This window comes from Vicia villosa, linkage group LG2 (genome assembly GCF_029867415.1).
Source record: "Vicia villosa cultivar HV-30 ecotype Madison, WI linkage group LG2, Vvil1.0, whole genome shotgun sequence".
Taxonomy (NCBI): domain Eukaryota; kingdom Viridiplantae; phylum Streptophyta; class Magnoliopsida; order Fabales; family Fabaceae; genus Vicia; species Vicia villosa.
This window is the reverse complement of record NC_081181.1, coordinates 120,296,033-120,311,679: the sequence shown is the minus strand read 5'-3', so window position 1 is coordinate 120,311,679 and position 15,647 is coordinate 120,296,033. Positions and strand designations below refer to the sequence as shown.

General features: G+C 35.4%; 3 protein-coding genes across 3 annotated transcripts; all 3 read left to right on the top strand.

Annotated features, from left to right (window-relative positions):
* The first annotated feature begins 2,028 nt into the window (after nt 1-2,028).
* On the top strand, nt 2,029-6,369 carry LOC131651925 (protein root UVB sensitive 1, chloroplastic-like). The gene is made up of 6 exons (XM_058921650.1): nt 2,029-3,203; nt 4,029-4,085; nt 4,270-4,468; nt 4,812-4,927; nt 5,107-5,283; nt 5,386-6,369. Exons 1-6 carry the CDS (start codon nt 2,232-2,234, stop codon nt 5,653-5,655), a joined length of 1,791 nt encoding a protein of 596 aa, XP_058777633.1. The 5' UTR covers nt 2,029-2,231; the 3' UTR covers nt 5,656-6,369.
* A 2,081-nt stretch (nt 6,370-8,450) lies between these two features.
* Nucleotides 8,451-10,890, top strand: LOC131651926 (lysine-specific demethylase JMJ32-like). Its single transcript, XM_058921651.1, has 4 exons — nt 8,451-9,155; nt 9,450-9,625; nt 10,228-10,298; nt 10,377-10,890. The coding sequence occupies exons 1-4, from the start codon at nt 8,493-8,495 to the stop codon at nt 10,520-10,522; spliced, it is 1,056 nt and encodes a 351-aa protein (XP_058777634.1). The 5' UTR covers nt 8,451-8,492; the 3' UTR covers nt 10,523-10,890.
* Nucleotides 10,891-13,930: 3,040 nt separating this feature from the next.
* LOC131651924 (pentatricopeptide repeat-containing protein At1g31790-like) lies at nt 13,931-15,647 on the top strand. The gene has a single exon (XM_058921649.1). The coding sequence runs from the start codon at nt 14,047-14,049 to the stop codon at nt 15,307-15,309; it is 1,263 nt and encodes a 420-aa protein (XP_058777632.1). The 5' UTR covers nt 13,931-14,046; the 3' UTR covers nt 15,310-15,647.

Genomic DNA, 15,647 nt, shown 5'->3' with positions numbered 1-15,647 from the left:
TACCCCGCGGGGATGGGGATGGGGATCAAAGTCTCCCCGAAGGCACTTCGGGGACGGGGGTGGCGTAAATATCCCCCGCCCCGTGGAGTCCCCGCCCTGAATAAAATAGCATAATGTCCTTAATTTATATATAATTTTAAATTATTATGTAAGTTTATTTGACATTTTATATAATTAATCTTATACACAAATTTAAAATATATATGTATTGTTAGTAAAAGAGTGATATAAATGATTTTTTATTTTTTTTAGTTTGAAAATTTTGTTCGATATTATAGATTAAATATTGTAAAAACAATATATTTATTGGTTAGTTTTTGAAGCTTTTACTATTAATTTGGTTTAAAATTATATATATAAAAAAAAATCATGTTTATAGATCTCCGCATGAACCGTGGGGATCCGTGGGGACCCGCGGGGATCCGCGGGGACGGGGATGGGAGACAAAATCCCCCCGAAGCGGGGATCCGAAGTGGGGATGGGGAATAGATTCAATGGCGGGGATTGTGATGAGAATGTATCCCCCGTCCCCGCCCCGCCCCATTGACATCCCTAAAACAATTTTTGTTGTTTATAAATGTGACCGGATGGTGTATTTTTGGATTTATTAAGAAAAAAATGCTAGTTTAATATTTACAATTGAACACTATTAATACTATAATTTTTTACCTTATTATGAAAAATAAATTTCCGTAAATAAGTTATTTTTTTCAAATATTTTTGCATTTTTTATCTACTCGATCAATCCATCCCAAACCAATTCGTTATTTCTCGGTTCGATTCAGATTGGGCTTTATTGCAAAAATTTGCAAATTCAAACCAAACCAGTCCATTTAATTTTAATTGGTTTGGGTATTGGATTATCTCAAAACCGAACTAAACTGGCCCGTGAATACCCCTAGCGGTAAGAAATGTTGGATTCCTAAGAGGGATCTTTTTCTCCCTTTGAGGCGATCTAACATGTTAGATCCTTATAAAGGAATCCTTTCTGCCCTCTGAGGCGATAAGAAACATGGGATCCCTACGAGGAATGTCACCCTTTGAGGAATCGAGCATGGTGGGGAAGATTCCTTGTCGCCTATTGAGGCAATGGAACATGCTAGATTCTTTTAAAGAATCCTTGGAGGCTACCAAACATGTTGGATTCTTATGAGGAGTCCTTTTCGCCCCGTCTGAGGCTATCAAATACACGAAATTGCGCATAAGGATCATTATCGCCTTTGAGGAAACTGAGAACAAATTATAAGCAAGAAAAGACTGTACACATATGAGATAATATCCAAAAACTATGGAAAAATTAAATGATTACTAAATCCTTGAGAAAAAAAGGCTTATTACAAAAAGGGCACCGAGGTGCATAGATGAACCTATTCATCATCCACTAATTGCCCATCTCAAATCACGTTTAACAGGTCCATCTAACTTAGGTTCAGGAACAGATATAAGAAGGTTGTTTGTTCCTTCTCCCTTTCAAAGTACTGATCATAAAACAACCATCACTTCATTCTTGAGCAAGGGCGCCTCTTTCTCAAGATGGAACTGAGGTTTTTTTCGAGTGATTATTTCAAGTGTTCCCCATCTTTAACATATGCATGTGCTTTTAAAGCCACTTTTAACTTCATATAATATTAATAATTAATAATACTAATATAATTTATAATTTCTATTTAAAATTAGATTAATGACAAAAAAAACTTTTAATAATATAAATTTAATGACATGGCAAAATAATACATAATATGACAACGATGAATCAAATAGCTGTTTTTTTTTTTTTAAGAAATACTAAAAAAATTAAAGAAAATTATAATAAAGAGACTAAAACTGCACTTAAGTCAAAAGTTTTAGCAAGAAAAACATGGGGGCAAAACTTGCCCTGCACCGCTCAGTTTTCTAAGCGAGTTATGTAATTAGGTGGAACGTACCAACTTAAACCACAGAGTCGGTCAGACGGGTTTGACTCGTTTTGCCACCCCCAATTAATAATACAATTTCTTCAAGAAAAGAAAATACAATTTCTTCTCACTAATTAAAAATAAGCAGAGCAACTGAGCAGTATGAGTGAAAGCGTGACCAATTCAGTTAACGAAAGTGCAGTCCAGGTCCTGAGATTTCCACATTCGCTTTTCACGTCACGTTCATTTGATTTCCATTTCTTAACCTTTCTTCTCTCTTCTTTCCTCAGTCCAATTCCAAAGAGAAATTGAAACTTCATTCGTATACTCCGCAACATGGCCTGCACTTGCATCTCCTCTTCCCTCTTCACTCCTCTTCAACTCCGCCACCGTCCATCGTCACTCCCACATTTCCCCGCCGCAACTTTTCACCCTTTCCCGTCCATTAAACTAAACCCTTCCCACCCCTTCCGTCTTTCAGCCCTACCCCTCTTCTCACAACCCACCGGCAACAACAACAACAGTAACAACAACAATGGTGGTGGCGGTGGTGGTGGCGGCAGTGGATCCTGGGGTCACCCTTTTGACTCCGACGATTCTTCCTCTTCAGGTTCCCGTCACACTCTTTTCCTCGCCTTGCTATTCTCTTCCGTTACTTTTTGTTTCTGCCAACTCCTTCTCGCTAAATTCGCAATGGCAAATAACCGTAATTCTTCTACATCATCTTCCATTGAGAATGAAATCTTGACCCAACCCATTTGGGAAGTGAAAGGTGGAAACTTGATCAAGCTTTTCCCCGATCATTTAAAAGACACTTTCATTGCTTCAAACCCCGGCTTGTTTTCCGAATTATCATCCCTAACACCTCCCCAAGTTCCAACCTTTCTGTTCAACAAATGCAGGGAGTTTTTGGTGAGGTTGATGCTTCCTGAGGGTTTTCCTAACAGTGTGACAAGCGATTATTTGGAGTATTCATTGTGGAGAGGAGTTCAAGGTGTTGCTTGTCAGGTTAGTGGAGTGTTGGCGACTCAAGCTTTGCTTTATGCTGTTGGGTTGGGGAAAGGGGCTATTCCAACTGCTGCTGCTATTAATTGGGTGCTTAAGGATGGAATTGGGTATCTTAGTAAGATTTTGTTGTCGGATTTTGGGAGGCATTTTGATGTTAATCCTAAAGGGTGGAGATTGTTTGCTGATCTTCTTGAAAATGCTGCTTTCGGTTTGGAGATGTGTACTCCGGCTTTTCCTCATTTGTTTGTGCCTATTGGTGCTTTTGCTGGTGCTTCTCGCTCCGCTGCTTCTTTGATTCAGGTGATGAAGACAGTTCTTATTGTATATGAACCTCTAGACACTTATCTATCAACTGATTTTGCCATGTGTTTGTTTGGATAGTCAATTAAGCCTGTTTAAGGTAGGTTTGTGCATTTGATTCAGCGGGGACAGAAATTGGTTTGACTGAATTGATTATGTGAATTTGATTTTGGTTGAGAGTGAGTTGAACGTAAATGGATTTATATTTGGATAGTTTGGATCAGAATTGCCTGTGTGTATATGTCAATAAATTTGATAATGAATTCTATGTCACCAAAGCTAGAAATATTTGCTCTGTCGAATTGATTTTGGGACTGAAATTAATTCTAAGTCCAGCTCCCGCCAAACCTAATAATCTATGATGAAATCACATTTGACTAACCCAAAAGTGATTCTGAGAGGTACAAACTAGGAAGAAACAGAAGCTTAGTAAATACGTAAGACATTGCAATTAAGTGTCAGTATGATAATATGTAAAAAATGTTTGTTAATCAACCAATGAGTTGAGGTGTTTCGGTCCTTTGAATTTCACACCGTTCATAATAGGACATTTATGTTAAGTTCCATTCTGTTTTAACATGTCTATCAAACTTAACCATAGTGTTACTAGAATGATTTAATGAAAGCTAACACCAAACACTCTACCTTATGATCGGGGTGGGTGAGAATGTGAGTAAAAATATATCTTTTTGTCTATTTGGCAATTGGCACCAATAGGTAACTTCTGTTCTTTTGCCTAGTTTATTTGCAAATTCAATATGAATATTGAAAAACTTGGGCATTTTTAACATTGATATTAAACTGAAGTTAATTTTCTCTTCATAGGCTTCTACCAGGAGCTGTTTCTTTGCTGGTTTTGCAGCTCAAAGGAATTTTGCTGAGGTGAGCTTTTGCACTTTGACTTAGTTAGATTTTTAATTTAATGAAACCGCAGTAGCTCAATAATAACTTCAATTTGTTGTTTGAAAGATCACCATCTACTACTACTTGTGGCATGAATAACGTATTATGTGTTTCTTTTACTTATATGTATTATTTTCTTTCTGAAAATAACTATAAATTATAGGTAATTGCTAAAGGTGAAGTTCAAGGAATGGCAAGCAGATTTATTGGCATCGGGCTTGGAATAGGTCTGGGTAACTGCATAGGCTCTTCTACACCACTTATTCTTGCTTCTTTTTGCGTCGTGACTTGGATCCACATGTACTCCAATCTAAAGTCTTACCAGTCCATTCAGATACGGACTTTAAATCCTTATCGTGCAAGTAATTTCCAATCTCTCTTAAATCTCTCGCAACCAATTTCGTAGAAGCTATGTTTTGTTACTCTTAAAAAGAATTATGTGTTAAATACAAGTTAATGCTGTCTATGATAGACCTAAAATGGGTTCATCCTTCCATGGACCTCCGTGAAAGGAGACTGATAACACATACCAGACTGCCCTTATAGAATGTTGAAGTTCTTTTAGGTTGCAATTGGGCAACAGTCTTAGAAAACTTTTTTTTAATCAATTGTTGGAGGAGTTGGAATCTAGAAATGCTACTCGGGTTTGATTTGTTTGTTAAAAGGTCAAACTTTATATACCTTGTTTATTGATTATTTTACCAGGTTTGGTTTTCAGTGAATATCTAATGAGTGGTCAGGCTCCTCCTGTTAAAGAGGTCAATGCTGAGGAACCATTATTTCCAGCTGTACCCGTGTTAAATGCATATTTTGCAACCAAAGTGAGTTAATATTTCTTCTGTTCTAGTTAATATAAATTTACATCTTCATTATTCAACATTATTGTAACAAGAGGATCTAATTTTGGAAGTATTGGACATGAAACATGTGGGAAAGTATTAAAAATGATTACTAATTTGTTTTGTACTATGTGTTACTTCTGACTTCATTTTCATAATAGGCACCATCAACTGTCTTATCATCTGAAGCAAAGGATGCAGCTGTAGAAATTGAAAACCGTCTGCAGCTTGGATCAAAACTCAGTGAAATTATCAATAATAAGGAGGAAGTGCTTGCTCTGTTTTCACTATATAAAAATGAAGGCTACCTTTTGTCTGAGCATGGGGGAAAGTTCTGTGTAAGTTGACAACCATATTCATTTTCAACATGAAAGGCAACTTTAGCGACAAACATTTTCTTGTGTTTCATGGGTCATAACTAACACATGCTCCTGATTCAGGTGGTGCTTAAAGAAAATTGTTCACAGCAGGATATGCTGAAGGCATTGTTTCAGGTTAACTATCTTTATTGGTTAGAGAAGAATGCAGGAATTGAAGGAAGAGGATCCCTTCATGACTGCAAACCTGGCGGGAGGCTGCAGATATCTCTAGAATATGCAGAAAGGGAATTCAATCATGTTAGAAATGATGGAGAGTCAGTTGGTTGGATCACAGACGGGCTTATTGCAAGACCTATGCCTAATAGAATTCGACCGGGCAACACGGAGTGAGTTACTGATATGGGGAATGGCTTGTGGTTTTTCGTACCTGACCACTTGTCGCGTTGCTTTCACGGGGAATCAAGTTGTAGACAAAATGTATAGGTCCTAGACATCTGCGACGAGCGCATTGATTGGTACAAACTGTTGAAGCCACAAGGTGTGACTAACACCACAAGAAAAAAATGCCAATTCACCTGCCTTTTGTCAATGTCAGTGAAAGGACCGACACATAAATAATTAGGAAAAAGATTACAAGACAGATTTTACACGCAAAGAGATTATATCCAACGCACAGTTTGAAGTAGTTGTTTAGAGTTTTAGATGTATGGTGAAATGTTAAACTTTGCTTGCTGCAGAACTAAATTTGTATAGTTTGCACAAAATCTCCCAAAATTGATGGTATTTGACCAATATATACATTGTCTTTATGCCACAGATGATACACGTGCCTTCATGCCATTTTACAAAAATTAAACAAGAGATTAGCACCTTACAAAAGATAACAATAACTATATGAAAGTTGTTAAAGCAAAGACTGTCAGTCTGCATTAAGGCTAGTAGTAGGCAAATGTGTTTTTCTATATTTTTGTCATGAGTTAAGATAACAAAGGCAGGCAAATCCAAAAGGCAAGTTCATTAGACCTTAAAATGTTATGACTTAGTCTGGTTAGAATATGTGATATTTTATTTATTGCAGAGATATCAGATTCAGGAGGATTTCATTTATTTAGATGCATGAGCATTAATTTGTATCTTCGACGTTTCACTTGTTCATCTTTAAAAAGAATAAAATCTAAATGTGTGTTTTGATTGACGGCGGACAGAATTGATTTTGACAAAATTGAGTTTGGTAGATTTTAATAGAAATGAATCTTCGACATTTCACTTATTCATCTTTAAAAAGAATAAAATCTAAATGTCTGTTTTGATTGGCGGCGGACAGAATTGATTTTTACAAAATTGAGTGCATGTTTGGATTGGCTTCTACAAGCCCCAAAAGCACTTCTAGTGCACTTCAACTTGAAAATTGTTTTTTTTTTCTTGTTTGGATAATTTTTCAAAATCAATTCTCCTACTCCAAAAGCAATTATAGTAGAAGCTACAATTCCTAGGTTTTGAGTTTAGTAGAATCAATTCTACATATATTATATATTATTTATTACAACTATTTTAAATTTTCCTTCTTTGCCCTCTTTAATTTTTATCAATTACTTCTTTTCTTTTTTATTTGTATTAGAATTTATTACCATTTTGGTAATTGTCCAATTCAAAATCACTTTTGTTAAAACTATCCAAACAACATTAATTGATGACAATCACTTCTATATCATTGTATCCAAACATAAATCAATTATTCTAAACTCAATTCTATCGAAATCAATTCTAGTAAACTCAATTTTTCCAGAATCAATTATGTCCACCGCCAATCCAAACACACCCTGAGTTTGATAGATTTTAATAGAAATGAGTTTCCCATAATCGATTCTAGAGACATAATCAATCATACAAAGCACTAAACACCTTAAAATTACTCAAAAATCATTTCTACAAAAATCATTTCTACTTCCCTGAAACTCTCTCAAAATCCAAACCAAAAATGCCATAAGTCATTAGTCTACTCTACTTAGACTATGTTTGAAATTTATTAAAAACCACGGTGGGAGGGCTTCAAACGTAACACACCATTAGAAAAAAATGGTATGACTTAATTGAAAAAAAGATAAATGCTTATTCAAACATGAGGAGTGCTAGCAACACTCTCTTTTGAACACTCTCTCAAGCACTCACTTTTTTATTGGTTGATATATGTGTGGGCCCCTCATTTTAAAAATGTCCCACATAAAGTAGTAGGACCCACACATGTTTCAACCAATAAGAGAGAAAGTATTTGAAAGAGTGTTCAAAAGAGAGTGTTGCTAGCCTTTCTCGTTCAAACATTTACACAAAAGAGTGACCATTTGATTTCATTGCTAGGGTGTGTTTGGTTCGAGGTAAAGTGAGGGGAGGGGAGGGGAGGGAATATTTAAAATGAAATGTGTTTGGTTCAATTTTTAGGAGGGGAGAGGAGGGGAGGGGAGCAAAATCCCTCCAAATGACACTTTTTGCGTTCCCCCGAATCGGGGGGATTCGGAGGGGAGGGGAGGGGATCTAAGTTTTAATATTAATTAAATTAATATATTTACTAAAATATCCTCAATTTTATTTTATTATTTTAAAAATATTATTTTCTTTCATGTTCCTACTTTTCTTTTTGTAATTTTTTCTCTATTGCTTCCAAGCCTTCCATCAACTTACTATAATTATTCTTCACCTTCAAATTATTTTTTATTTAATAAAAAATATAACTACTATAGTTTTTTGTTTTTTATTATAATTTATTTTATGTATTCAGGAATTGTTATCAAAACATAGTTTATTTTGTGTCGAGAGTTATAATACGAATCAAGTGCACTCAATTTTTTTAATATTATGCTATAAGTTATGACTTTTTAATCACTCAGTTATACAAATATTATTTTCAAGAAAATATTTATGAAATTTTTACAATTGAATATCATATCACTTATATAAAATTACAAGGATAAAATTGTAAATTATTATTAAAATCCCTCCCCTCCCCTCGTGAACCAAACATATTTTTAAACGAAATCCCTTCCCTCCCCTCCCTTCCCCTCGTTTGAACCAAACATATATTTAATTACAAAAAATCCCTCCCCTCCCCTCCCCTTCCCTTCCCTCCATTAAAATCCCTCCCCTCCCCTCCCCTTCCCTTCCCTCCATTAAAATCCCTCCCCTCCCCTCCCCCTCATTTGAACCAAATAGACCCTAAAACAATCTCTTTCACAATGAAAGAGAAGATAGAAGAACTATGGAGAGAAGTTAGAGAGGTAAGTCTAGGAAGCAATGGAAGCATAGAAAGATTAGAATCACCACCAACACCACTCCAATTCCTCAAAAACTTCATCAACCCAAACAAACCCTGCATCATCTCCAACTCCATCAATCACTGGCCAGCTCTCTCTTCATGGACCAACCCTTCCTACCTCACTCAAACCCTATCTTCCTCCACCGTCTCCCTCCACCTCACCCCCACCGGCGCCGCCGACTCCATTACCTCTCTCCCCTCCTCTTCCTCCCTCTGCTTCGCCTCCGCGCACGTCGAGCGCGTCCCGTTCCCCGACGCGCTTCGCCTCATCAAGTCCTCTGACCCGTCGAAATGTGTTGCGTACGCGCAGCAGCAGAATGATTGTTTTCGTTCGGAGTATTCTTCTCTTGCTGAAGATTGTGATTCTCATATTGGTTGGGCTACTGAAGCTTTTGGTTCGGAGCCTGAAGCTGTTAATCTTTGGATTGGTAACCGTTATTCAACTACTTCTTTTCATAAGGATCACTATGAGAATCTCTATGCTGTTGTTACTGGCGAGAAACGGTTTCTCTTGTTTCCTCCTACTGATGTTCATCGCCTCTACATTCGTCACTACCCTGCTGCTACTTACAAACACTCTATGGTATTTTCTTTTTTATTTAATCGATTAATTTCTCTGCTTTTTTGTTTAATCAATTAATTTTCTTTTTGATAGGGGTGGGTAGTTTTTTGGGCTATTTGGATGAACTTGATAGCTTATTGACTTTAAACTGTGATTCAGCTTTATCTTTTATTAAAAATAGATTATTTATAAGTACTTATATGATAAGTGTTTATTACTATGTTATAAGTGCTGAATTAAGTTCTTCAACAGGGCCAAGGTTTTGGCTTTTGGGGTTTAATTCATTTGGGGTTTTGTGGATTTTTGATGCTGTAGGAAACTGGAGAGTTTGATTTGGAACTTGACAAGCCGACTAGGTATGTGCCTTGGTGTAGTGTGGACCCTTTTCCTTCGCCGGAGAATTTGGAGGACGAGATTTCAAAGTTTCCTTTATACTTTAATGGCCCTCCACCCTTTGAGTGTACTGTCAAGGCTGGGGAGATTCTCTACTTGTATGGTTCCCTTCTTTTGTAGTGCATTGCATTTTGTATCTGTGTTGTTTTTTAATCTTTCTTCTGTTGGATGATAATAGAATACTGATTTCGCACACTCATCATGCAATATACTTTCCTGTATTCCATATTCTCGGGCACTATAGAACTTGATGGATGCCATGATTATTTAGCAGTTTTCACTAGTTTATTGAAAGATTCTATAGAAACTTCTGATTTCTGTTAATCATATTATTGTTGAGGTAAGAATCAAACTGAAGAGTTATAGACTTAGCCAAAGTTCCTGCACTCTGTAATTTACAGATGACTAATCAGTCATTTACTTCTACTTACAGAAGAGATGTGTGAATTCTGTTAGCTTTAGTAATACGTATTAAGCATTATTTCTGAATTTCGATGTTGCATACCTATGTCATAACATGATGTCATTGTTGCTAGATAGCCACACAACATTTACCTAGGCATTCACTCCAACATTTTTGCCATGCAGCATAAAGAATGAACGCATGAAATTGATATCATTGAATAATTTTGAGTGTCCTTTATTTATATATATGTATGTATATGGTAATGCTGGTAATGATATGATGGAATGAATGCAGGCCAAGCATGTGGTTCCATCATGTTAGACAAAGTGGGGATGACGGAGAATTAACTATTGCAGTAAATTATTGTAAGGAACAGTCTTTCTCTTCTCTGGTCCATATCTAATGCTAATAAGAAATTTTGATATAAGTTTTATTTTATGCAGGGTATGATATGCAGTTTGACATTAAGTATGCTTATTTCAACTTTTTACAATCTATTGATTACCGATCTCCTACAAGTCCAACAATGCCTGAGAAATTGTGCGAGGAGATTGATTCAGGTCTTGATGGTGATGACGACACTAGCTGAGTTTTCATTTCTCATTCGGCAATGTGTGGGATTCAAGCTAATGCCGAAGACTAAAAAAACCAAGGCCGCATGAGCAAACACAATAGAAACAATGTGGGCAAGCATTATTTTCCAAAACAAACAGTTACTTCCTTGCCGTTGACTTGATTTTTGCCAAGTGCCAACACAATTTTGTTCTGTTCTCCATTTGTATCAATATGATATGATATAATATCAATTCAACCATTACCATTTTCCCTTTCTGGTGGAAGTGTTGTTATAATTCTGTTGAGGAAACTGTCCAAAAGGGCCAAAATATACATCTACATAATTTATGCAAACTCATTGTTATAGTCATTCGTATTTATACACTATCTATTCACTCATTACCTTTAATTTTTCTTCCCTGTGGCTGTTTCTGTTAAGTATGTGTGTATTTTACAAAAAATTTGTCTCATATTTTTTAACCAATACTCATGATGGAATTTTTGTCTCATATCAATTACTTGTGATGGAGTTTTGGGGAATGTTGGATTACATATTTAATGAAGATAGAGAAGAGCATGAAATGAGAAAAAAAATCACGATTTATGTAGAGAGCTTAAATACAGTTTTATCATTCTATTTTCTGCCATTCACAATTTTGTTTACTAATTTCTAAATCAATGATTTTGGTCTTTTTCTTAAATGTCTCATGTTTATTCTACCTATGTATTTTGAAGTTGAATTCTGAAGATGTGATAAATGAGATGTTTTTGTGACTATTGAGTTGATGAATGATGATGTTCTCACTTTAGAACTAATTTTTATATTGTCAAAATATTCATTAAATTATATAACAAACAATACAAGAATGTTATTTTTACACCAACAATGACATATACACCTTATTTTTATACGGTTTGATTCTGTTGTTATTTTTAATAATCATTTTTTTTACTTTTTTTAATACTATTAAATACAAATTGTTGCAGTATTTTATAAGGTGTAAGTATAGGTGTAAATACTTGGGTGTAAGCATAGCAATGCTCCAAACAATAATATTCGATGCAAGATAGTGTCTAAGTAGGTTCTTATTGAACAAATTATTTCTACATTATCAACCGATGCAAGCCAGAAAATGCAATAAAAAAAACAAGTATTTTAACATGAGTGTTTATTGATGAAGAAAAAGAAAATAGAATTCATTAGGAATAACCCTTACTACCACCCACAATGCCCAGTCCTCACTCAAAGAATATACACTTCTTTGGCATAATAGAAAACCCCTTTATCGTGCCTCTCACTCTCAGATTGGGATTCTTTTCATTTTTCAAAATGTTCAAAGCTCTATTTAGAAAGAAAAAGAAAACTAAGAATTTGATTGGACACAAAATCTCATCACTGTGAGAAGAAGGTAGAGAAATTAAAATACCACACCAGCAATTACGACAAATAACATGAAAGTTTATCTCACCTATTCAAATGATCTACTTCATAAATTCACATAACAATATATATCATTTGGAGAAGGGTTGTATGAGAAAAGAAGGTAGAGAAATCAAAGTACCGCACCAAAAATATTACCGTTAATAATGTGAAAATTACTTGGGTAAATTCACACAAAAATATACATTTCTTGGAAAAGAATCATATGAGAAGAGTGTAGAAATTCAAAGTATCACACCAACAAGTTACAACGAATAACATAGAACTTATCTCACTTACTTAGTTGATCCACTTCATAAATTCACACACAAATATAATATAAATGATCATTTTTAACTTTAAAATTCACGTAGAATATGTACAAGAACAATATAAAATAACATGTTCCACATTCTCTTGTTGTTTTTATTATCAATTTGTTATAAGGTGGAAACATAAACATGTGAAGTAGAAGGAATAGACTCTCCTGATGCGATAGAAAGAACTCTTGATACGGTAGAGCAGGAAGGATCTGTAAAATTATCACTTTAATGTCTAAGTCAATAAAGTTTAAAAGAAGTAGTTTTAGAGTGAAAATAAAATAATATTTGTAATCAGTGTGTGGTGAATTTTATATATGTCATGTGGTTGGATCTTGTTTGCAATGTCTGTTTAGCCACCTTCTATCTCTTCGAGTTCATCTGCTTTAGCATAATCTCATGAGCTTCTAATGAAACTTGAAGTTTTTTCAACTTCATCTCAGCTAGGTTCTTGGACTCTTCAATAGACACTATAATATAATCAAAGTTTGCTATCAAATATCTCTACACTTTCTCAATCTTTTGCAAATTATTGATTGATTCACCACACACCTTCATCTGATTTGTTAGCAACACCGCACACTAAAAGAATTATGAAACTGAGTCTTCTTCCTTCATTTGAGTAATTTCAAATTGTTTTCTCAAGGTCTGTAACTTCACTCTCTTGAGTTTCTCATCACCGCCATACAACTTTTCCAGCTTATCCCAAGCTCCTTTAGCTGGTTCTTCTTCTATTATTTTCTCAAAGATACTTGGATTGACGCACCGGTGAATCAAGAAGAGAGTTTTTCATCTTTCTTCATTTGTTCCTTGTGCGGAACTTTCTGGGCATCACTTGCATTTGCCTCCAATGGTAAAACTCATTTTTGCATGATTTCACAAACATCTTGAAATCTAGAAATAACCTTCATTTGTACGATCAATCTCTCATTGTTTTCACCTTTGAAAACTGGTAAATTTGTTGGATATTGATTCAAAGTTGTGCTTCCATTTGCCATTGCCAAACAACTAAATCGAACCAAGCTTTTTTGATACCAATTTGTTAGAACAAATTTTATTATAAGTGGTGATTATACCATTGATTATTTAAAAATAATGCATTACAAGTGTATTTTATACACAAAACTAACTAATTAACTAATTAAGTTGTGCAACATGTGTCTCCTGTCAAATTCATTACACCAGACAAAATCGTTCACTTGTCGAATTTGCTTACTTGTTGAGTTCGCGACGTCACATCAAAAGTACAGTTCAATTTTTCGTCGAAAACACAACTCGACTTCACGTCAAAAACACAACTAATTAGAAAGGTTTGAAATACAAACAACACACGTGCCATAATAGATTGATGTACTTTCAATGAAATATATAAATCTCACCACACCATAAGATGATTACAAGAATTATCTCACTCCCATTTTAAAACTATATCTCTAACACTTCACTAATTTGAACATTAAAGTGTTAAACTTGCCTATCTTTCTAACTCCACCTCCGAACACAGTTAAATGTCTTCAAATAAAGAAAATCAAGTATAAAATCGCACCAATGGAAAGTGAAGAACTAAGATGGTCTCAAACCTGAAAATAGTGTTTAAAAAATTAAAATTAAAGAGTAGTTTTTTGTAAAAAAAAAAAAGAAAAAAAAAAGAAATAAACAGTGAGAGTAGCTTTCTGACTCTCCATAAAATAAAATAGTCAGAACAGTGGACAAGGCAGTTACCACTTACCAGAAAAGGAAAAGAAAAAAGGAAAACGCCTTGACCAAAGAAAACATTTTGTGCGATTCGTCGTAGGTGGTCTGTCCAGTCGATGAAAAATGGAAGCCATCGCCGCTCCACCGCCGCCAACAGCACCCACCCGCCGCAATGCAGACACAACTTCAACCACCACTCCTTCTTCCAAACCCCAACTTCACCTTCGAATACCCCTCCGCAACTCCAAACCCAAAAGCCTCTCTCTCCTACACAACTTCCCTCACCACCCCTCTTCACAACCTCTTCCTCCTCCAAGTAACAAAAAGGAAAAGAAGAACAAGAGAAAAAAATCTGCTTCAACTTCACACATTTTGCCTTTAATGGACGCTCTTCACTTTCCCATACCCGTTGACTTATACACCTCTTTGGTCAAAGAATGCACTCTTTCTGGTAACCCAGAAACCGCAATTGAGTTGCATACTCACATAGCAAGGAGTGGGATCGAACCTCCATTACCATTGATCAATCGGATTCTCATCATGTTTGTTTCTTGCGGTTTGTTCGACAATGCACGCCATGTGTTTGACTCAATGCTTGTGAGGGATTTTCATTCCTGGGCAATTTTGTTTGTTGCATATTATGAAAATTCTGATTATGAGAATGCTACGGATGTTTTTCTTGGCATGTTATGTCAATTGGGTGTGACGGAGTTTACTTTTCCTCCATGGATTTGGTCTTGTCTTCTCACGGCTTGTGCCTGCACTATGAATGTTCCTCTAGGAATGCAGGTTCATGGATGTTTATTAAAGTTGGGTGCTTGTGACCATGTACTTATAAGTAGCTCTTTGATTAGATTTTATGGGAGATTTAAGTGTCTGGAAGATGCAAACGTTGTTTTTAATAAAGTGTCGCGGCATAACACGTTGACTTGGACTGCTAAAATTGTTAGTGGTTGTAAAGAAAGGCATTTCTCTGAGGCTCTTGCTGATTTCAAGGAAATGGGAAGGGTAGGGATAAAGAAGGACAGTTTTACATTTTCCAGTGTTCTCAAGGCTTGTGGAAGGATGCGGAATCATGGAAGCTGCGGCGAACAGGTTCATGCTGATACCATCAAACTAGGACTTGACTCAGATAACTATGTGCAGTGTAGTTTGGTAGCCATGTATGGAAGAAGTGGGTTAATAAGAGATGCAAAACTGGTGTTTGAAACGACCCGAAATGAAAGAAATGTCGATAGTTGGAATGCCATGCTTATGTGTTACATACAGAATGGTTTGTACATTGAAGCTGTCAAGTTTGTGTATCGGATGAAAGCTGCTGGAGTGTATCCACATGAGTCACTGCTTGATAAACTAAGAATTGCTTGTGGCAGTTCTACATTTTAAAGGACAAAAGAACCAAGTAGGTTGTACATAGACATGTTAAAGATGCTGATTGCAAACTTTTAGAATATACTGAAATTTACACATATTTTGTAGTTTCAAATTTATGATTGTCTCCAGTTACATATCAAAGTATTATAAAGAACTCTAGTTTGAATACTAGTACATTGTTTGGAATAGTTGAACGTGGAAACAAAGAAACTATTTAAGATAGATTTTTTTTTAGAAATTGGGCTTTCCATGCTTGGAAGTTGGAACTCCTAAGAAATAGAAATCAAGGTACAAAAAACTCTTTCTTCACAATTTAAAAAGTAGGAAAAAATTGTCTATTTTTATAGAAA